The 22,682-nt window shown below is 40.3% G+C and overlaps 1 protein-coding gene across 2 annotated transcripts in view; it reads left to right on the plus strand.

Moving 5' to 3' along the window:
* Positions 1-22,339, plus strand: part of KLHL14 (kelch like family member 14) — a 65,677-nt gene extending 43,338 nt beyond the window's left edge. The window contains exons 4-10 of one of the 2 annotated variants that reach the window (XR_006172109.1): positions 1,968-2,057; positions 6,481-6,559; positions 12,438-12,628; positions 12,886-13,044; positions 15,680-15,837; positions 16,503-17,190; positions 21,291-22,339. Coding sequence is in view for 1 of the 2 variants with exons in the window: in XM_042839632.1 (XP_042695566.1) it covers positions 1,968-2,057; positions 6,481-6,559; positions 12,438-12,628; positions 12,886-13,044; positions 15,680-15,837; positions 16,503-16,643 (818 nt within the window). In the remaining variant the exon portion in view is untranslated. Of the gene's footprint in view, positions 1-1,967; positions 2,058-6,480; positions 6,560-12,437; positions 12,629-12,885; positions 13,045-15,679; positions 15,838-16,502; positions 19,173-21,290 lie in introns of those variants that run through there. The other variant, XM_042839632.1, reaches the window with a different exon arrangement.
* The last annotated feature ends 343 nt before the right edge of the window (positions 22,340-22,682 follow it).

A 22,682-nucleotide genomic window follows, 5' to 3' on the forward strand; every position in this document is an offset into this window, starting at 1 on the left:
TTTTCAAAAAATGGAAATACACCACACGAAAAATATGCATGTGTGCTGTCTGTACACAAGTCTTTGATGAATACTATTCTTCAGTCAGATTGACTGAAGGAAGAGCCTGACTCAACCTCTGTCTTGGACCTGATTTGAAAATACTGTAGCACACTGGGATAGGTAGGAACTAAAGACCCTGCAGACTGGTCTTGGGGAACCTCTTCTTGAGAGGAGTGATCCGAGAGGCATCGAAGGAGACAGCTGACTTCTTGTGGGAAGTCAGATTCATTCTTTAGTAAAAGCTTCCACAAAATCCTGGGAAGTTCAGTGGGTTTGAGAGATTTTAAGATGGGAAAATGTTTGAGATTAATGAGTGGGAAAAGCTTATTTTCTTAGTATGGGTACTAAGAAAATAAAAATCTCTGTCATTCTTTATCCCACTGTGGGAATCTATAGGTAGTATAAATTCTCTGGCATTGCCTAGTATAGGATTACATTCTAGCTTTGTTAAGTTTGCATGTAACAAATAACAACAGTTAATGATCTTCCATTGTATTTAGCTGCCAATTTAAGAATAGCTTCACTTACATGACTTTTAAGAGTGCAGTCTATGAAAATGATATTTGACCTTTACTAAAAACGAACCTTACATTTTCATCATTGCCTTGGCAAAAACTTCAGGAAGAAGCTTAAATGAGCCCCCTTGATCTTTAAGAGCATGTGTCCTAAATAACAAAGCTGTGCTCATTTCTTATTATTTTTATTTGCATGTGCTGTACTGCACAAATGCACTCTGAGAAAAATAAAAGATAATAAAACAAATGAAATGAGAGATAGATCAACCAAAATAATCCAAGTGTGAGATAGGCTGCCTTTTTTTTTTTTTTTTTTTTTTTTGGCATTGGCAAAAGAGCACAAAGTAAGAGCTGGCCCTGAGTCATATTGATTTCCCACTGCACTGGTTTCCTAAGTGCTCTGTTGATCCGTGTCAAGCAATAAGTTCCCTGCCTGTACATGCACATCACCTCCCCATTTGTCCTCACCTAGATTTAAGGTACCCATATGATGAGCTGAACAAGGACATCATTTTTCCTACTGGTGTCACTGGGCCAAAACTACAATATGTGGTATGATAACTAATGCTGCCTAAGTTTTCATTTACCATATAGAATCACTGGTGCTGTATGCCACAGCACAATAATATATGCATATTATGTATAGATAAGCCCTTATTTTTGTGTTTTAATACTTACGATGGAAAATGTAAGTTGAAAAAAAATAGAATATTGTGACTGTGTTTGGTCTGCAGTAATTCCAGTGTCTCCAAAAAGAAAAGATGCCGCAAACCTAATGCCACAGTTTCGATCTTTGTTAACAAAGGGCTTCCTGATTAGATGAATAGGAAATGTGTGATTGTGCTGCTAATGACATTGTACAGGAAATTAAGCGTATACATTTGGAAAAGGCATTAAATCAGCAGGACCTTAATTTAAAAACTTAAAACTGTATGGAAATGCAGCTTGTTCATTGCTGTGTAATAGAAAGCTACTGAACACACTGACTCTTCTTGTGGAAACATTACCAACAGAACAAAGCTGGGCTGAGGTTTTTATAATGTTTCCTGGCATACCAGGATCCCTAACATCTGCTTATTCCAGGAAAATATCAGACAACTTCACTCGTTTCAAGATTCATTTTAGAGCAGCATATACATGTGGGGGAGGAGGATGGGGGTGAGGAACCAAAGGGCCAGCATTCCTGCTTTATTCAATTATCTACAAGATCAAATAATGTGAAGTTACTAATAAGCATCTGTTGCTGCTATTAATTCATCAGACATACATGCTTGGGGTGGATGCCTTCTGCTATTATACAAGTTATATAAATTATATACAAATTCCATCATGGTGTTATATTTTGTACCTTTGGAAGTTTTTATGGAACCCATGCCCTGAGCTGATAAAGAACACTCTTTTTGCTTGCAGTTATGCCATATAACAGTGCGCATCATTGCGTCGTGGAAGTGGAAAACTTCTTGTTTGTACTCGGAGGAGAAGACCAATGGAACCCAAATGGTATGTACACTGTATTAAAAGACACGGGCAGCATCTGCCTTCCTGTGTCTGTCTGTCTGTCAGGTCAGCTGATGTGGTCATTAGTAAGTTATTTTGAGGACCTGTAGCCAAATTATTGAGCTACCAAAGGCTACTTTCAGATAGTGATGTAATAAATATCTGGTTCTTCAGCATTAGCATCTCTGTCATTCATCAGCTCCCACGTCCCTCGAGAAATGCCACAGGCAGCAGAACAGACTTTTTCAAGTGCATGCACCAGGCAGCAGCTGTTAAGAATTTTAACCTTCATTTCCAGTCTCCTTCCAGTCATAATATAATAATGCAATTGCAGTAGATGAATGCTTCCTTTCTATTGTCAAACCAGATACTCGCAGCTAAAGTTGTTAATGTGTTAATTATCTAGACTGAGATTCTTAAACTGGTCTCTTTTTCAGTCTTGTGCAAGAGCTTCTCATATAGATTATCTGCTGCTACCTTATTTGATTCGATTACTTCATAAATTTACTGCAAAGAGAAATTAAACAATTTAACAGGCTTCTGAGCAAAGCAAAAGGAGAGTACCATGCCTTGCAAAATTCACAAAATAGTCAAGACATTGTTAAAAAGCTTGCACATGAAGAAAGAGTTGTAGTTGTAGCAGCCTGTGTAACAGAGATAATTATGACTGAGAAACCATAAAACAGCTTGCAGGTACACATTTTTACTTTAAAACACCAGAGGATCCAGCTGAAATTACATATACTGCATATATTTTATTGTGAATGCCCCATTTCAGCATCTGCACTAAACCAAATTATAGAAAATTGTTACATCTGTTCACTTCCTAAAACCTGAGACAAATAATCCAGTCCACCCTAGAAACATATTTCCGGTGTAGTTAAAATATCACTAAGTCTTTTGGGAGAAGAGCCCTTCAGTTCTGCAGTTTGAATCTCCTTTGTGTTATGCTATATTACGCAGGAAGTACAGGGGCATAATTAATGGTAATTATTATTAGGAGTATCAGCCACAGCCAACAACCGAGGGCCCCTGTTGTGCTTGGTGGTAAGCAGATAACATAAGGCAGACCTTGTACCAGTCAGTTTTTAATTAAATAGCCATGTCATATGAAGGACGAAAGAAAAGACGAATAATTATACAGAATTTAAAGATGTGGAAACTGAGTCACAAGCTAATAGAGAGCTGTAAGAAGAAGTGAACGCCCTGTGACTGAGACAGGACTTGAACACGTGGTTTGTGACATAGATAGCACTCATATTCTAAGGCTGCCTAGATCACTTCCTGAGCTGAAGGCACGTGCAGCAGACATCCAACAGCTTCCTTGATCAGTGAGAATCAGAGCTGTAATTTGTCTGTAGTGAAGTTACAGTGAAGGAAGTGGGAACATTATTGTTGCTGATCTCTTTACAAACTTACCCCAAGCGAAATGGATCCTATTTGTCTCAAAAAGTAGACCTAAAAATCATAATTTACATTCAGAGATATTTTTGGACTAGTTCTTTTTTGAAACCGATTTGCTCAAAGTATGCAGCTACACGGGAACTGCTCACACATACTCACTTTTGCGTAAAGACCTTTGCCTGCTATCCTCATAGAACAGAAGGGTCTTCAAATGAACCTAACTTGAGCTTTCCTGCCAGTGCATTTCAAGGATTCCAATACAAATGGAAAGGTGCCAAGTGTTGTTTCAGTGGATAGTGGCAATGGAAGGAGCATTATGCATTTCTTTAGGCACTGTGCCAATTCTTGGGAAGCAAGATGTACCCCAAGGAGTGACCATGCACATTCTGTGCTGCTCCTCTGACTTCCTGACAACCTAGGGAGCGTGGTGATATTTCTTCTCGTTTTTTACATCCTCCTATGGCATCACCTTTCCAGTCACAAGGGATCTTTGCATGAGTAAATGTTGATGAGAGCAGGTTGCAGAGCAATGGCATGGATTTAGGACAAACATTTGTAACCTTCAGAGCCCTTCACCTTTTGGCATGGGTGCAGAAAACTTGCTGTACAGAGCACAGCAGCATCTGCCTCCTTTTCTCTCATTATCTCAATTTACTAGTCCTGATTTCTGTTTACTTCTCACAGTTTCTGCATTCTGACAAGTGCTTCATGGCATGTGCAACCCTATTGACTGATGAGCAAGACAAAAATAATAGATACAGTTGTCTTTGAAACTGAATTCCAAAATTAAATTGGAATGAAACCATTTATACCAGGCAGCTTAAGGAGGTTATCAAATCCTTTTCCTGCCATCACAGGCATCATATAGTCCCATTTTGTAAATTTTCTAAGCTCCATTTGAAAAGCAGTTGGATTTTTAGCTTTCTCTACTCCTGTTGGAAAGCTGTTACAGAATCCAATTGCTCTCAATGACTAGGAGCCTTATTCTAATTTCCAGTAAAATGTATTCTTTGACTGTCTAAATCACCTTGTTCTCGTGCCAGAGTTGGCCTTTAGCTTAATAGCTTTTCCCCTCCTGGAGATTTGTTCCTCTGATGTATTACAGGCAGCGTTCCTCTTCCCTTTCAGCTTTTGTTTTGCTGGGTGCAACAAGCCAAGTTCTGCTGGAGTTTATCTCCTCCCATAAGATAAACATCTTGTTCTTCTTGTCATTCTTGTGGATCTTCTTTGTGCCCCTTCCAGTTTGATTTCATCTTCTTTCCTATGAAGTGACCAGATCTGTATCCTGCATCCCACTCTATTCCCAATAAAATCTCATTCTACTTCGTGCTGCACAATCTTCTACATATGTGGGATTTATACCGAATATGTGCATGACGCAGTATGTTAAGAGGCCAAGGTCTCCAGATCAGAGCTTTGTAAGACATGAGTGAAAAAGCTGCCATATAGCCAATGACTTCTGAAGTCCCAAGCAACTCTGAAAGACGCGGTAAGAGCAGAAACCTCCTCACAGGACTTGAAACTTGTGATCAATACTTACCTTGTATTGTAATCCCGCTTTCGTAGTAGAAATAGATGAATGCATGTCCTAAACAGTGAGACCGAGCTGGTCAGGTCCTGCTATGTTACTCTTCATTGAATTTGTAACTCTCAATATCTATTCTTCTAAATTGTCACTGTAGACTAAAGGAATTCAGATAGGGACCAAGAGCAAAGTCTACCTTTTCTAAACCCAGTGGAAGAATCCCATTTTCCTTTAGCTTATGGGGCTCTCACCCTATACTCTGAGATGCGTTTGAGCAGTGCTCAGCATGCAGCAAGTTTGGTCCTCAGTAGGCACCATGCTGGATTTGGAACATGATACATGGCAAGAGAATGAGTTTGCTTCCAGATAGAGTACTGAATGCTTTCTTTATCTGTAATCTTGTAGAACGTGATCTTAAATGATTATGAAAACAGATTCTAGCTGTATAATTTTTCTTCTCATCAGTCTCCTGATGATCTATTTGCACATGCTGAACTAAGAGTAGAATGCAGCAAGTAAAGTGAACCAGTCCTACAGAGGCTTTTCCAATGCAAAAATATTCACCTTGCAGAATACCCAGTGACCATTTATAGAACTGTGACATACGCAGTTGGGTTATTCTGCTGTCCTTTGAAGCCTCTAATTCAATTTTTTAGTCACACTTACATAAACAAAGGTTTCTTTTTCAAAGGTCCTCATCTGTTGAAGTCTCAGGTGTTACAAGAAATTGCCGTACACTCTCTTGCTTCAGTTTTCTCGCTGTGATGTCAATCTGCATGTAAAATAAAATGAAATCTTAGTATCGTGAAGACATGCATACAGTTCTTGGGTTTGACAGCAAGGATAAGCTAGTTAGGCAGCGTATGTTGCTCATGTTTCACATTTTTGCTAACACATCTGGATGAGATTCTAAGAGTATATTCCCCCTTCGATGCACATGTGTAACTCCTAACTTAACACTGAAAGTACATGGTAGAATAAGCCATCTAGTGCAAATACTGCATACCCCATGCTGATGGCTTATGAGCCTTCTAGTTATTTGCTCACTGTTTTTTACTGTGTTCCACATAGAGGTGAAGAGAAAGAAACGCACGTGTTCTCCCTATGATATTTTACCTGACACAAAACACTCTAACCATAAAATGCTATAGGGATATTCTCTTTTGGGCAGTAATTTTGTATAGTGCTGTGATTTACTGTGGCTGTGAAAGTACCACAGCATCTATAAGTATATTTAAATACATGTTTTCAAGATCTTATTACAGAGAGCAAGAATAATCTCTATCCACTTTTACTGCTAACAATTGCTAATTCAAACCTTGTAGTGCCCCATTTGTTGAATTATTACTGTACACATCGTGTAATCATACATTGTTGTAAACGGGGTAACCCTTCATAAAAGCTGGCAACTTGTGAAATATACGTAATTTATAACACAATCATGATGTTAAATACATGAAACAAACAGCTGAGTGTCAAAATAATCTATCTTCACAGGGAAGCACAGCACAAACTTTGTTAGCCGATACGATCCCAGGTTTAACAGCTGGATACAACTTCCACCCATGCAAGAGAGGTAAAAACCTACATGTTTTTCAATGTATGTTTTATCATCCTAAGAACAGCAGAAGTTTGTCTTAGTGTGGGGATATAAGGATGCCTACTTTACAAATTCTGAGATAAAGCTGCAGCGTGCAGTTGCTTCCCATTTGTCTCCTAATTTTTTTAAACATTCCAGATTCAAAACTCCACATGCCAAACCCTGCAGTGCTAACTCGTGCAAAATAACCATGGACTTTGTGCAATTACTGGTTGTCCGAGTGCAGTCTGAAGGGTTTTGCTGAAGTCTCTGTAGTATCCTGTCATGTTACCTGACTGAAGTGTTATGATGAGTTTGCAGTAAACAAGCAGTAATTATAGACAGATATCGTACAGAGAGCTGAAACCTTCATATGTTGACCACATCCCGTCTCACCACACCAGCCATGGAGATCTCTCCTCAACATGACTTACCTTGTCAGAAGACTCAGAATCCTGGGTGGTCTTTGAATGAAGTTGCTGTCAGCCAATGCATATTAGAGTAGCATACATTTTAATCCTGCTGTGTACCGAAGAGCAGGGCTGCGTGTGGACTTGAGCAAGGGCGTGTAAAGATGGCATAGACTTAACTCTGGATCCCAAATCCTAACCTAACAGGAAAAAAGTCCCCTAAACCTGATCTGAATGATGTGTGTTTCATAGGAAGAATATAAAAGGCAGAAGATCACAAGTAATCATGTTTTTATGAAAAACTATTCCAAAGACGATCCATCTTTCAGATGAGCACCCGTCTTTTCATAGAACCACTGTACAAGATATCCCACATCACTCTCCTGGGACGCTCTCCGTATTTCCTATGCCATCAGTATTACCATTTTTCAGTTGTCCACAGTGTTCAGGTGACTGGCTCTCTGAGTATCTGCAAACAAAGTCCCAAGGAGCTCATGTGGCTGGCTGAAGGGTTGGGTTTGTTTGACAAAGGTCAGAAAGCAGGTAGGTGGTTGAAGGTTGGAGAGCAAAGAAAGGAGTTCTTTCACCTCCGCAGTGGGAAGTTGTGTGGTACTGGTAAATGCGGTTGGTAATTCCAGGTGCTGAATACAACTTGTGTCGTATCCTGCAGGGTGCTGCCACCTTTATCCAAGAGTTAGAAAGTCTGCTGAGCTTGATGGTTGCTAACATGTTGCAGCTGCCCAGCAGTAAACTGCAACATGTTAGTGTCTTAAGAGACATACGATCTATAACGGTTTAGGTTGGGAGGGACCTTAAAGACCATCCAGTTCCAGCCCCTCTGCCGGAGTCAGGAACACTTCTCACTGCATCAGGCTGCCCAGAGCCCCATCCAGCCTGTCCCTGAACGCTTCCTGGGATGGGGTTTAGCACATTACAGTTTTAATTAAATGTAACGACCTACTCATACATAGTTCCTTCAGCTAGGGACTGTACTTTGTCATCTCTTCTATTCAGGATACATAGGATGTAGACTTGTCCGTTATTTTTCTATAAAGTCTCCTTGGCATAGGGGCTGTTGTTGGAAAACAGTGATTTTCAAGTTTCTGAAATGCTTTTAAAAGTTAATTTGCTTATCCTTAATGACTTTCTCAGAGTTGTTACAGCCTTTAGAGGTAGGGCCTGGCCCTGACAGTTTTTAGGTCATACAAACTACAGGGATCTTTTATGCAGTCTCTTTCCCAGCTCCTTAGTCAGATAAAGTTCTCATTAAAGTCAATAGGCTACTTTTCTCCCTCTAGGAGTACAGGGTCACGCCCTGTATCTGCTGTTATAATGCAGGCACCGTTGACAAGACAGACTGTTTAATGGGTTCTTCTGAGTCATTATGGTCCATCAAGTCAAAACCCACTTAGGAATTTTAGTCTGAGAATAATTGGCTGGATAGACTCCTTTGAAATGACTGCCAGGTAAATGTGGGTCTCATTCACAGGCAGTACGTTCTCAAGTTGAAAATCTGTATGAAATATTTGATGAGTAAACTTTTATTTCATATACTAAAATCCATATCTGATTGATTTTACTGTTTGAGCTATAAAGAAAAATCTAATCCCTGTATGGATTCAGAGCCGTCAGCGTGTTTTGCTTTAACGCCACGTTTGGCTTCTTTTCATTTGTAGCATATCTCAAAAATAGTTGCCTTTGAAAAGTGTGCAGTGTTTTCAGGTGTGTGTTGCTGAGAAAAGCAGCAAATGAGTCATCAGTTATTGAAATACTGATTGGCCCAAGCATGCAATGAGAGTGGGATACTGTTTGGAGAGCAGTCCAGTTACACTAACAAGTTTAATGGAGAACCAATCTCTGAACAAGTAGAGTGAGTTGCAACTGAGCACCTCTATCCAGTGCTGTTCCAGCCTACCAAATCAGCCCAGAGCAGGGCAAGGGGTGGAGAAAATTTATAACTTTCTGTTCTTCTTACATTCCAATTAAAGTTTTTATTTAAAAAGACTGTATTCTGCCAGGGCATGGAGAAGCAAGCACAAGTGGATCTGATTCAGGCTGCCTTCTCTAATTAAGCTGAGTGGAGTGATGAAAGAAACTGAAAAAAAAAAAACAATCAAACAAACAAGAAAAAGACAGAAAATAATTTTATGTTTTATTTTAGCCTCTGACTTCAATAATAGCATTAACCTTTGTTAAAATGGCTTTTGCTTTTTAAAAGCAAACCAAACACTCTAACAGTGACCGTGTAGTAAGATCCAGATTCTGTTGTGAATGTTCTGTCCTGTTCTGTTGATCACTCACAGTTTTATACCTCAGACCGTTATTTTGTGTTCCAGAGCATGGATTCATTTTTGGTAGAAACTAGAAGGAAGTGTTAGAAATGTTTCCCTTTTTGTGCATTATGAGAAAAGTTACTTAGGTTGCTTATTGAGGGAGAGGGTTGGAAAGAAAAGCATTTCAGAGACCAGAAAATGTCAGACACTTGCAAGCTCTGAAGAAAATCCTCAAATAATTGTCTTATTGTCCATATTCACATTCTAAGGTGCATTCCAGCTACTTAATTAGAGTGGGTAGTCTCTTCCCAGTTTTGTAGGAAAAGTTGCCTTGTGAAGACTGCTGCATTATGTTTTAATCTGAATTTACAGCAATTTCAAAAGCCTTCCCTTAACAGCACATCCCTCGTGTGCTCTATTACTGAGAAGTTAAAAACCAAAAACCTTAACATATCAGTGGCAGGAGCTACTGGGTAAATAAATATTCACCTCCAAGCAGAAGAGTGAAGCATGCTGATGCTCTGATTTTTGCTCCTTATAGTGACACTGTGTGGATGAAACCAGGAGTACACCTACAGAGGGATGTTCACAAAATCTCAGTTATAACAGTAGTGCCTACCAGTAATACCTACCCCTTTGTTGAATTTGAACTGAAAAAATAATAATAATAAAAAAGAGAGAGAACCCGCTATTCCTATATAATACTATATACCTACTAATTGCAGTAGAGTTTGGTTTTGAAAATTCATTCTGTTGCACTTTTTATTAGGTTTGTTACTGAAAATCTGACTAAAATATGTCAAGAACTGCAAGAGCAGATTGTTCATGGTTTGTCAAAGGAGATGGCTAAGGACAGATTGATGGGCACAAGAGCACTCCAAGTATGGATGCTGGTAGCGCTGCAGGTTTTTGCCAACAACAGCAGGGCCAGAGGAGATGTGAGCTCTAGCTGAGCATTTCTCAGCACATTTCACAGCACATGCCTGTGTAGGATGTCTAACTGGATGTGACCTCTGTAGCTTTTCCTGCTCCCTGGGGGGGAATGCGGGCTGTCTTGCCTGTCATATGCTCTCAGGAAGCATATAGGCACTTGGTTTCCTCTAACGCTTTTACCCGCTGTCAAATTAGAGTGAAATCAGCCAGCAGGTTTTTGGTGAGGAGACAACATTCAGACAGACATGGATACACGTACAGTGTAATCAAATAAGCTTTGTTTCCATAGAAAATCAGGCTAAAAACATAGATGCACAATTTGCTGCCCGACCATGCAGAGCAATACATGCCATCGGCTTCTATCTACCCATTGACAGATAAATTAAATGGTCTTACTTAATTCGTCAGTGTCGTTGGAGGCACTTAGCAACATTCATTTCCTCCTGTTTGCATCCTTCCTTTCTCTAGGCATATTCTTGAGGAAGTACTCAGAAGCCAGAGAGCACCATGTTAGCTACAGAGGTAGGCTTGTGACCCAGCCTGGCCTGACTGCAAGGCTCTGGGCTCACACAAAGTGAAAGGGTGGTGAGGCACTGACACAAGCTGCCTAGAGAAGCTGTGGGTTCTCCATCTCTGGAGGTGCTCAAGGTCAGGTTGACTGGGGTCCACGGTGGCCTAGGCTGGTGGGATGCGTCCGCCTATGGCAAAGCTGGAACTGGCTGTGCTTTAAGGTGCCTTCCAACCCAAGCCATTCTATGACTCTGACTTGTTTAGTCCAGGTTCTGGTTTGGAACCAACAATTTTGCTCAAATTCTGTGTTCAGTTTGGGGCTCCTCACTACGAGAAGGATGCAGAGTTGCTTGAGCGTGTGCAGAGAAGAACAAAGCTGCTGAGAGGACAAGAAAACAAGAATTACGAGGAGGGGCTGGGGGAGTTGGGTTTGTTTAGTCTGGAGAAGAGGAGGCTGAAGTGAGACCTCATTATTCCCACAGCTATCTGAAACGAGGCTGCAGCAGGGAGGATGTCCATCTCTTTTCTCAGGTGACAAGTGATAAGAAGGAAACATCCTCAAGTTGCAATACAAGTTTTGTGGTCATTACATTGTGTATCAGGAAGAATTTCTTCATGGAAAGGGTGGTTGGGCATTGGAATAGGATGACCAGGGAAGTGATGGAGTCTCCATCCCTGGAGGTGTTTAAGAAATAGGTAGATGGAGTGCTAAGTGATGTGGTTTAGAGGTGGACTTGGTAATATTAGGTTGTGGTTGGATTTGGTGATTTTAAGGATTGTTTCCAACCTTAATGCTTCTATGATTCAGATCTAGTTTTTGTGCTGTGCTTTTTTTTTTTTTTGCCATTTTTTGTCATATCATTGTAACTTAGAATTAGAGGCCTCTACCCTGAATAACTACCTACCACTGAATAATCAGGGGAGCGTTCCCTGACCACTGCTTACACCAAGTAGGGTCTCACAAAATGATCTTCTGCTCTATTTTTCCTTCAGTAACAGACACCATTAACTTTAGAGTCACGAGAAAGATAAGCTAATATATGTCTAGTAGTCATAACCAGAAAAAAATAATTACTTCCCTGCATACCTGAGTTGCATGCAAAACCAAACAGGTGGCTAAAACTTTTCTCAGAGTTAGCTGGATGGAGCCAGACCTTTTTTGAGTTTAAAGGGTAGAAATGTAACACTGTGCCCAGGTTAAGGAAAGTTGTTCTATTTGCAATACTGCAGAAAGAAGAAAAAAATTATAATTGAAGAAAAATTTTGATGATGTGGTTCTCTTAGTAAATTGGGAACAATGACCCTTGAAGGACCATAAAGAAAGTGAATGTCAAGATAATTTATTATTGTTACATTATCTACCTCATTTTTCACTGTGTCTTACTGAGTTGTTATATCTCTTACAAGGTATTGCCCCGAACATTAATGAGCACCTTTTTATCTTTCACGGGTGTGAAAAAGCAACAAACAGCTTTAAAAAAAAAGGAATTTTCTGTCGGACTTATGTGTGCTTAATTGTTTTGACGCCAAAAATAAGGTGTAAGGTATTCATTTGACATAGAACGTGTGTTTGATTAGCAAAGCAGACAAAGTCTTTAGGATAAATGCAAGCATGAGAAGCTTCTGGGCACTTCAGAAAGTATCATTTGGAATAGCAGCTATCTTAGTTGAGGGGTTCAGCTGGATTTTGAAGAGGGAGTGGCTCATTGGTTGTTGGCTCGTGTTGTTTTCTTTTGCCCTGTCCTCCAGGAGAGCCAGCTTCTATGCCTGCCGCCTGGACAAGAACTTATATGTAATTGGTGGAAGAAATGAAACTGGCTATTTGTCCAGTGTGGAGTGCTACAACCTGGAGACAAATGAGTGGCGTTACGTGTCTTCCTTACCACAACCTTTGGCAGCCCATGCAGGAGCCGTTCACAATGGCAAGATATATATTTCAGGCCAGTATCTTTTACAGTTCCCACTGTAGAAATATTTATATATATATATATATATATATATATATATATATATATGTATAAGTTGAGATACATACATCTACATATATATATATATATATGTATGTATGTATGTATATACACATACATATACATATATACGTAAGAAGATATAAAAAAAACAAAACCCAGGGCTAAATTCCTGCTGGAGAACAGCATCTTTATTTGCAATAATCAACAGAGGTGCATTTATTTTGCAGGAGGTGTTCACAATGGCGAATACGTCCCCTGGCTGTACTGCTATGACCCTGTGATGGACGTCTGGGCCCGAAAACAGGACATGAACACAAAACGAGCCATCCACACTTTGGCTGTAATGAATGACCGACTGTATGCCATTGGAGGAAACCATTTGAAAGGTCACATTTCTAACAGTGAAAAAGCATTTCAGTGTCACCCATCTCCTGATAAAGAGTATTTTTGTTAGACAGTCATTGTTAAATGCATTAAAATACAGGCAACACAATTTAACAGGACACTTGAGCCAGCAATTTTAAAAACATTTTATGCAAATTATTTTAAAATTATAACAGTACATTAAATATATGAGTAATGAATCCTTTAGATAATAAAAATGGGAGCTTCCATTACTCAAAGGCACGGACAATTTGTCATTACCAAGAATTCAATGAAACAAACAGATTATTCTTTGACCCGAAAGTACCAGCAATATTTTCCTCTGTAAATCATTTTCCAAATTGTGCAGTTAGAGAGAGCTTTATTCAGAGCAACATACAAAAACAAGCTCCAGATTTAATGAGAGAAAAAAAACCCAGCCATTAAATATTAGGACTAAGCTCTTTAGATCCCTTTTTAGTATTAAATATAGCTTGTTAATTATGATTCGTTTTAGAGATCTCTTGTTTTCATCTTCTGAAAAGATTTCATGTTAAGCTAACTACTGCTTGGGCACCTGGTACTTTTGTCTTAATACTCACATGCCGTAACTATTACTGTTGAAGTAGAGAGATTCTGTTATTCTGTTTAATCCAACCACTCAAACAAAAAACACAGCTCCTATTCATTGTTCTCTGAAAATATTTGACAGTATAATCACTTTATTTTTTTCCTTTTGCTTTCTTACTTAAGGAAAGGAAACAACTAGGAAAAAAGAAAACCAACAAAAACAGCAAAAGAGAAAATTGTAATGCAAAAGGAATAGTAGGAATGGTGATGTTAACCGACAGTGATACCATGCCATGTGCCTGAATGACTCTGGCACCCAAGTCCCAGTGAGACTGTGACATCTCATGCCGCTTTTCAAGATCTGAGTGTCCATACAGAGAACAAAGTCGACGTAGTTTCCAGTTAAGAGTACTGGGGCACAATCCCTTGCAGCTGGGCTGACGTGCCTCTGTTCCCCACACTCAGTTATAATGGGTCTTTGTGGGCTGAACTTCAAAAAGTAACAGGGGTAAAATCTGCCAACATCTGCAAAATTTGTAGAGGTTGCAGAGCACCACAGTGTTGGTTTTGTTTCCTACTCGGTTAACCTATTTAACACATCCCAGACCTCCAATAGGTATAACACTTGCCTTGATTTGCACAAGCTTGAATTGTTTCCATCTCCCTTCTTCACCCAGTTTCACCTCTGAGAAAACAAGCATTGCATTTTTGCCTCTTTAGCTGCTGCCCTGCATTGCTGCCCTTCGAATTGCTTGCTGTTTGTTGTGAGAGGCAGTTAACATCTAGACTTTTGGAAAAGGGCTCTGGAAGGAGGGCCATTCGGGAATATGTCTTCTTCTGTAAAGTGAAGCAAAGAGGAGGAAGTAGGCTGAAGTGCAGATGAAATGTAGTAAGTTCTCCACTGGGTCAGAACTGCAAGGCTCTGATAGCTCCGTGGCCAAGCACTTCTTTGTAAGGCTGGATTGGCATGCCTCTGTCAGCAGTGCATTTGCTGCAACACAGCTAGGCGTGTATATGCTGCAGTTTATTACAGAGCTCTCTGACAGATTCTGGCACACAGCAGTGGCCTTTCTATGGCTCCTAGAAAACACTGACAGAAAAATCATTTCATTACAGCTATTTGTTCCCTCCTACAAGAAACTTCATTTTGAAATATCAATAACACCAGATGCCCTTTTCCAGAAAATCAGACTTCTCTTTTCTACTTTGCCTTGATGGAGAACATAGCAATGTCAAGTAAAGCATCCTAACAGGTTAAGAAGACCATAATCTTCTTTCAATACTCTGATTAAAAAAAAAAAAAAAAAAAAGGTTGTTTGAGCTAGGGAAATGTCTAAGTGCTACAGCAGGAACCAGGACACTTGGGTTCTATGTCTGCATTCAGCTCACTTATTTGTTACTGAGCATCACTGCTTGAGAGTCTTGAGGTGTATCTGCCCTTTGGTGATTACAAAGCAGCTGTTGCTTGGAGCCATTTTCTCTCTCAGACATGGAAGAGTGGCACCGCAGTTCTTTTGGTGACATTTCTGTTGCCTTGAAGATGTTGTCACATCACAGATACGTGCTTAGGGTACACCTTAAAACAACTTGCAACTGATCCTGAATACTAGGTTGTTCTGGGACCAAGTGGCATCAACTGTCTAAGCTCCACCTTCACTTGGGAGACATTGATTCCTGAGCAAAACTTAACCTGTTTTTTTTTAATAGTTTATATCTGCTGACCTTTGGGAAAGACTGCCTGGATAGTCTTTTCCTACATGCTCAAACGTGCATTAGCACTGATGAATGAGGAGGAATATTGCTTGAATTTGCTTTGTTCATTTTTATTGAGTGTGCTTGTGATTTGTAGAAGACTGTGGAACTAATGGTAAAAGCTTTTAACAGATTCGTTTGAACTGAAGTAATGGGATATTATCATTATAGAAGATGGCTTAGGTGTATATGGTAATATTTTCTGGAAGAAAATTGGATAGTGATGTTGTAACAATGCAATTGCAACTATAAGCTAATACATTTAACAGTAAATATATATATATCTAAAATAGTATGCCTTAATTCATGTTCTTCTTTCTCAATGCTGCTGCCCAGGTTTCTCCCACCTCGATGTAATGCTTGTGGAATGCTATGACCCTAAAGGTGACCAGTGGAATATCCTCCAGACTCCCATTTTGGAGGGCCGCAGCGGTCCTGGCTGTGCAGTCCTTGATGACAGTATTTACCTTGTAGGAGGATACAGCTGGAGCATGGTGCGTACTTGCTTTCTGCAGTGATCTTTCATTCCTGCTGAGCTATTGCACCCAGAGTGTATATTTGTCACAAGGGACATAGAGAAAGAAAGGGCTGAAGAACAGGCTGCCTAGAGAAGTTGTGGATTCCCCATGCCTGGAGGTATTGAAGGCGAGGTTGGATGGGGCCCTGGGCAGCCTGGTCTAGTTCCTGACTAGTGGTTGGCAACCCTACTTGCAGAAGGAAGTTGGGAGTAGATGATCTTTTAGGTCCCTTCCAGTCCAAAACGTTCTATAATTCTGTGAAAGTAGCTGCAGAGACAAGTTTTGGTTTGGTTTTCAACTTGTGGAGAACATGTAGTGCCTTTTTACCTCTGTGCTTTTCTATTTCAATGAATTATTACCAGATTATACTCACTGATAAGTAGTAACGTAAAAATAAAATGTAATTTGGTAGGGATTGTATGCCTCTAGCTCTGCTTATAAGGAGCTTTGTAAAGGAGCCTGGTTTTCAGAAGCTGGATGCTCCGCTCATAGAAAAACCAAACCTTCCTAAGGGTTCTTAAGTTAAGGCCCAAAACTGTGAATCACTTTTGAAAAAAGAAATAGCTTTGCATCTTTAATGCTCCCAGGTAACTTGGACTTCACCTAGGACACTTTCAGTACAACTTTTGGTTCTGTTTCAGGGCGCCTACAAATCTTCTACTATTTGCTATAGCCCTGAGAAGGGGACTTGGACAGAGCTAGAAGGAGATGTTGCTGAGCCACTTGCAGGTCCTGCTTGTTCCACTGTGATATTGCCAGCCTGTGTGCCGTACAACAAATGATAGTGGAGGAGCACTGACACGGACACTGATTGCATTTGGGAAAATAATGACGGGTGACGTAAATATTTTCTTAGAACAGGATTCCTGTTAAACAAATCTACTGTAATTGACCCTTTATTCCATATTTACGCTTTAGGAGCAAACTAAAAGAGAACAAAAAGAAAGCGTTGTCCCATCTCAGATAGAAGCCAGTGTCTTATGAAGCAAGTAGCTAAAACACACTGAACATTACATGCTGACAGACTGCCATTTCAGACTGATTTTAACTTTTTCCTGCTGCAGAAAGATTCCTCACGTCAACTCTAACTTTAAAAGTATGAAGGCTAAATGTTCAGACACAGCCTGAAGAGACAAGATCAGTATTGTGCATTGTATCTACCTGCATGTGATCTGTGTTGAAGTCATGAGGATGTTGTTTTCATGAATGCTTCAGAATTCAGATAGTAAAAAGCTCACTCTGCACTGCAGAATTGTCTCCTCCTGAAATCCTAACCTACAGCTACTACACATGCTCTGCAAGCAACACAGGATCAGAAGATTATAGAAGGTAAAGAAATGTCGTTCAGTTTTTGCACAGCTTGTCGTCAAATACACTCTGCCTTCAAAGACCCCATGTGTAAGTGTTGTGGAAACCAAGACTACACTGAAACCCATGCTTTACAGAGCACTTCTTTCAGTAGCCAATTTGGGGATTAGGGTCAAATTCTCCTTGTCACACTTGTGTAAAGTCAGAGTTGTTTCACTGAAATCACATGGAATGACGACTTTCATTTTAGTATAGCAGAAATTCAGTCCTACACCTTAAATTCTGGGTTCATAAAGTAAGTTATTTCCATAACCAAGTAACGAAGCGCCAGAACCCTTCCTTACTTTTTCTCACCCCCCCATTAGGAGCACATGTGCTAGTTGCTTCCAAAGACAAGACTGCATTTAACTGTAAATGTATTACTTTGGACTATTAAATGATTGCACACAATTTTAGAGGGGGTCTGCTGAGTAGTTAAAATACTCCCATGTGACTGGTCTTAAATGAAAGATTTCTATTAATGATCCAAAGTAACATGAGGCTGGACTTTCCACTGCCTTGTAGCTCGTGTAATCATTTACACAATGCAAAGCAAGTTCAGAGTGCTTTATTTCAGACTCGCTTTATGAACTTTTAGTTGCTTGCACAAATCAGACTGTCCATGTTTTTAAGCTTATGTCTTTCTGTCCTGGCATTGCAGAAGCAGTGACAAAATCTGAAGTCTGGTATTTAACATAATCATCTACACCTCAGCAAAATATATGCGGAATTCTCCTATTGTGGTTTACTGATCCATTACTCTCAAGACCATCTTCCTCACTGATATAAAGTGATATTGCTCCATTGAAGCCAGTGTGCTTTGATGTGCTTCTGGCTCGTGTCAGATAAGAATCTGGCCTTTAATTTGCTTAGTTTTAACTGGCTGCACCAAGTAAGAGGCAAAGCAATCTCACATGCTGCATTTTCAAGCTTGTGCATATCTTTCATGATCGGTTGTAATGCTAATGCATTAAGCAAGGAGCAGATGACTGCTGGAGGTTGGTTTCTACTGCAGAGGCAATAGACGTGAGGAGGAACTCATTATTTGCTTTGCAAAATAGAAAGAGGACGAATGTATTCAGAAATTACACCATATATTGAAGCTTGAGAGCAATATAAATAATGGAGAGCAAATACTGCGGGACTGTTTCTTTCTGGCATCAGTCCAGTTTTATTGCAGTACAACTCCTGCAGAATTACGCAGATGTAAAATTGGAGTAATGCAGTGAAGACTGATAAGCATACACATGCAATAAACCAGTTGATGAAGTAGCTGCATGCCTGGAAAATGTTTAAACAAAATAATTATCTGAAGATGCTAATATTTGAATGTGTCGTTGGGGAATTTTCCAGTGAGCATCACTAAGGAACTCGTAAAGGTGGAGTGTATATCCTGAAATCTCAATCCATTTCTACTATATAGTGCAATCTTAGTTGGTTTTGTATTTATTTATATTGTTCAGATCCAAGGGATCCCTTGTAAAATATATTTGGTGCAATCATGACTTTTTTTTTCCTGTTGAAAGTATATAAATATAAATATATATTAAAAGGAAACTGTCAAGATACTAAGCGAGGAAACTTAGAACAACATTTAAGATCACGCTAAGGTCTGCCACTAAACACTGTCACTTGTCTCTACTGAATTGCACCATCTTAAAGGACATTTGTTGTCCTTTTAAGTGGTTCTTTTTTTTTATCAAGATAATTTAAAGATTTAAGAGGTCTCTATGTAAATCTTTCTATCCTTCAGGAAGGCATGACCAAGGAAAGTGCTAACTGAATAAGTCACAAAAAGAATGTAAATTTTGTACAGTATTAGACTGTGTAAATGAAGCTTGCTCGTAGGGGGAAAACTTTAAATAAAACTTTATGTACTAATTCAACTGTCTGCCATATTCCTACTTATAAAGTGTATGTATAAATAATAACTACATTAAATTCTTTGGAACTTTTTTATCATGTAGATGTGTAACCTTCCTTTATTTTGTGGCCATACGTAACAGTCTTGTTGCCTCCAAGTGCCGTTGCTCAGTGTTTCTAAATGGCATCGTGACAATACAGAGAAGCAGCACCTTCCCCCAGGCGCAGTGCTTGGCCTCAACACGGAGCAGAGGCAAGGCAGACCTGGCCCCTTGGTTTGGAGCAAGTGAGAGCTGTGCTGGGGCATGGCTGAGGGTGTAATGGAGGAGTTACAATCACAGAGTCTTAGCATCGTTATCATTGGAAAAGACCTGTAAGATGTCCAACCATCAGCCCATCCCCACCATGCCCACTAAGCAGGTCCCTCAGTGCCACACCTCCACGTTTCTTGAACACCTCCAAGGACAGTGACTGCACCACCTCCCTGGGCAGCCTGTGCCACCGCTGCCTCACTGCTCTTTCCGAGAAGAAATTTTTCTTAATATCCAGCCCTGGTGCAACTGAAGGCCATCACCTCTCCTCCTATTACTGAATGAAATGACAGGAGGATCTGCACCGGCTTTCTGCTTGCTGTCTGCTCTTTCCGGGCACTCGCCTCTCCTCCCTAAGCAGGCGTTCTTTGGATCCCAAAAGGTTAGGTCAGGAGAATACTTGGGTGCTACAGTGCTCAGGTTTACAATGCATGAGTGCCCTGCATTTCTGTGGTGTGTGGGCTGAGATGAGCGTCAAGCTGAAGCCCGCCTCTGTGACAGTGGAGGAGAACTCCCGCTGGCAGTAAGGCACAAACAGAGCAGATGTGTCTCAGGTTCCGGCCCCGATCCGGCCAAAGGGAACATCTTTTCCGTTGCTGGTTCATAGATGAGCATCTTCTGCAGGAGTTCCACACTGAGCCTGCTCCTCTGTTCTCCTCTTGCCCTGCCACCCTTCCTGCCAAGCATGAATCTCCTCTTGCCCCTCAGGACAACGCTCTTGCCTAAGCACTTCTGTAAGCTGGGCACGGATAACCCACTGACCAGTGAATGGAGACATCTCTTCACTCCCAGCCGTGAACCCCATCCGTGACCCAAGCAGTGTGAGATGGCCAGATAGCTGCTGACATGCAACTCGTATGCCTGCCCTTAGGGAGGGCAGAGATTTAGAAATCGCTTTTCACTGATGATAGCATTGTCTTCAAAGGTGCTGTGCCCCTTTCTCCCTGAAGCTGCCATTGTTTTCTGTCGTATTTGCTCTCCTTCCTGCTTTTAATACAGTGATTTAGTAAGGTTAACTGCATTCGGGAGCCAGTTTATGAGAAAAATCCATACCAAATCTCTTTATATGCCCTTCTTTATATTGTAATCGGTCACCAGTAAAGTACCGTAGTTGCTTTGTTTGTAAGGAACAGACCATGTTTCAGCTTCCTATTTACATGGAGCTTTCCAGGTACAGACAAAGGCAGAAATCACAATGAGGTGATTGCTGATGAGGGCAAGGTAGTAATGCCTGGCAGCACTTAAAGATATACATTCTCATTTCTGTTGTTAATGCAGCAGCAGGAAGACATCAGAGCTTCGGTCTCTTGTGTTCAAGGCAGGGATGGAGTGACAGCAGTGCTGGAGGTCAGAGCAGGAAGGAAAAGTACACTAATGAATTCTGGTGGGTTTGTAATGCCATAAAAGATTCAGTTAATCTGCAGCATAGATGTTGATCAGCAAAACTGAACCTAACTCTCTGGACCTTGTCAGATGTATTCTGTGCATGTCAGTGTTCCACACCAATTACAGATTTTAGAAGATGCTCTCATGCAAAACTATATGCCCTAATATATAAGTCAGCTCATATGTAACTAAAATTAAAATCTGACTGTGGCAAATCTCTGTGATCCTGATATATGAAAATCCAAATAAATGATTTGTTCCCAGAAATGAAAAATAACTTCAGCAGGAAATTTCAAAATTACTTATGCAGGATTAATCCAGTTCAATGAATGCATCTTGCGTTGATTAATAAAGCATTCCTGAATTGCAAAGTAAAAAACGAGAGGAGACTTCTGGTGCTGCTGTATTTGTGTATTTCTGAAGCTGGAGAGAAATCTGCTTTTACAAGAGATGTGGTCAGCCAGTGTAAACAGAAATTAAATACAAATAGTGATTTTCTAATTGTCTGTTTTCTCCCTGCAGCAGAAAACTACCTTTGTGTCATTGATCCTTTTCTTGAAGAACACAGGTACTGTGTTACCTGCCACAATATTGGATGAGCATCTAACACGGTTCTACAATGACTCCAATTAGCATCCAAATGACGTCTGTGGGTTTATCCGGAGAAGAAAGGCAGAACTGGAGCTATTTTCCCCCAGTTTCTTGGCACATGGAGTGCTCCCTCTGCCCAGAGCCCTGGTCAAGTAGCATTTGATTTTAGTTTTGATTCAAGTTGCACTTGAATTTAGTTGTCCTTACAAGTGAACAGATAAGAGGGAATCTATTTAGAAATTAAAAGCAAGGGAAGGAGATTCAAAAATGCAGCATTTTCCCAAGTATTTCTTTTCCTTCAGCATCTGCACACGCACACAGAAAATCAGTTGGATTCATTTAAAGTGGTATCAGCACTTCATCTAAAAGGCTCTTCTTCCATTTGGAAGATCCTTCAATCACTGCAGTGTTTTCTAAAAGCATTCATTGCAATTTCAAAAGTTGTACTATGAAAAACACCTTCAAAATCCTTCTGTTTCCAACTTCTTTCCAGCTTCCTTCTCTGCCAGTACAGAGAAGATCAGGAGATTTCTTTCAGACCTAGAGAACTGCAGCCTAGAGCTGCAAACGTTGAAGCTTTGCAGTGGGGTTTTCCCTTCACCAACAAGCCTTGCCCCAGTCAGGATATGATAGAACTGATGTTCTGGCACTGCTCAGGATGGAACGTACTCTTCTTAACAGTATTTGGAGGGTGAAAACCATCATCTGGTTATGCAGGATTTGGGTGTAAAGAGTACAGCATGATAAGCTTTACTGAATGGTTTTTACTTACAGGCTGCACAGAAGATTCATCAACTCACTGCAGGAAAGTAGTAGAATCACAGAATCATTAAGGTTGGAAGAGACCACTGAGATCACATAGTCCAATCGTCAGCCCATTCCCACCGTGCCCACTATCCATGTCCCTCAGTGCCACATCTACAAATTTCTTGGGTACCTCCAGCAAAAAAATTCTGTTGTCTTTTAAGCTCTTTTGCTTCTTTTAGTGGAAAGACATTAAATGCATTTGTGAAAAACACATTTGTCTGGCACACTTCTTCTTCCACGTCTTGTGAATTATTCTACAACAGTACACTTTTGCCACAATATGTTCTCCATCAGTTTCATAAGCAACTGAACACTGTCAGTACCCAAAATGAAAAGACAGAAGATTTTCCAGCTGTGCTTTATTTTGGCTAGAACAAAGGTGCCGTTCTCTGGATTCCCTCTTCTTATTTTCAGAATGGGCCTCAAGTGAAAATAAATCTGGGAGCTATAGGAATTTGTCCTTCTGATCATGAAAACACCAGCTCTTCCCTCTGCCCTGTGAGGAATGCGACCAGA

This window comes from Centrocercus urophasianus, unplaced genomic scaffold (assembly GCF_019232065.1).
Source record: "Centrocercus urophasianus isolate 14NV4802_14NV808 unplaced genomic scaffold, USGS_Curo_1.0 seq_11, whole genome shotgun sequence".
Classification (NCBI taxonomy): domain Eukaryota; kingdom Metazoa; phylum Chordata; class Aves; order Galliformes; family Phasianidae; genus Centrocercus; species Centrocercus urophasianus.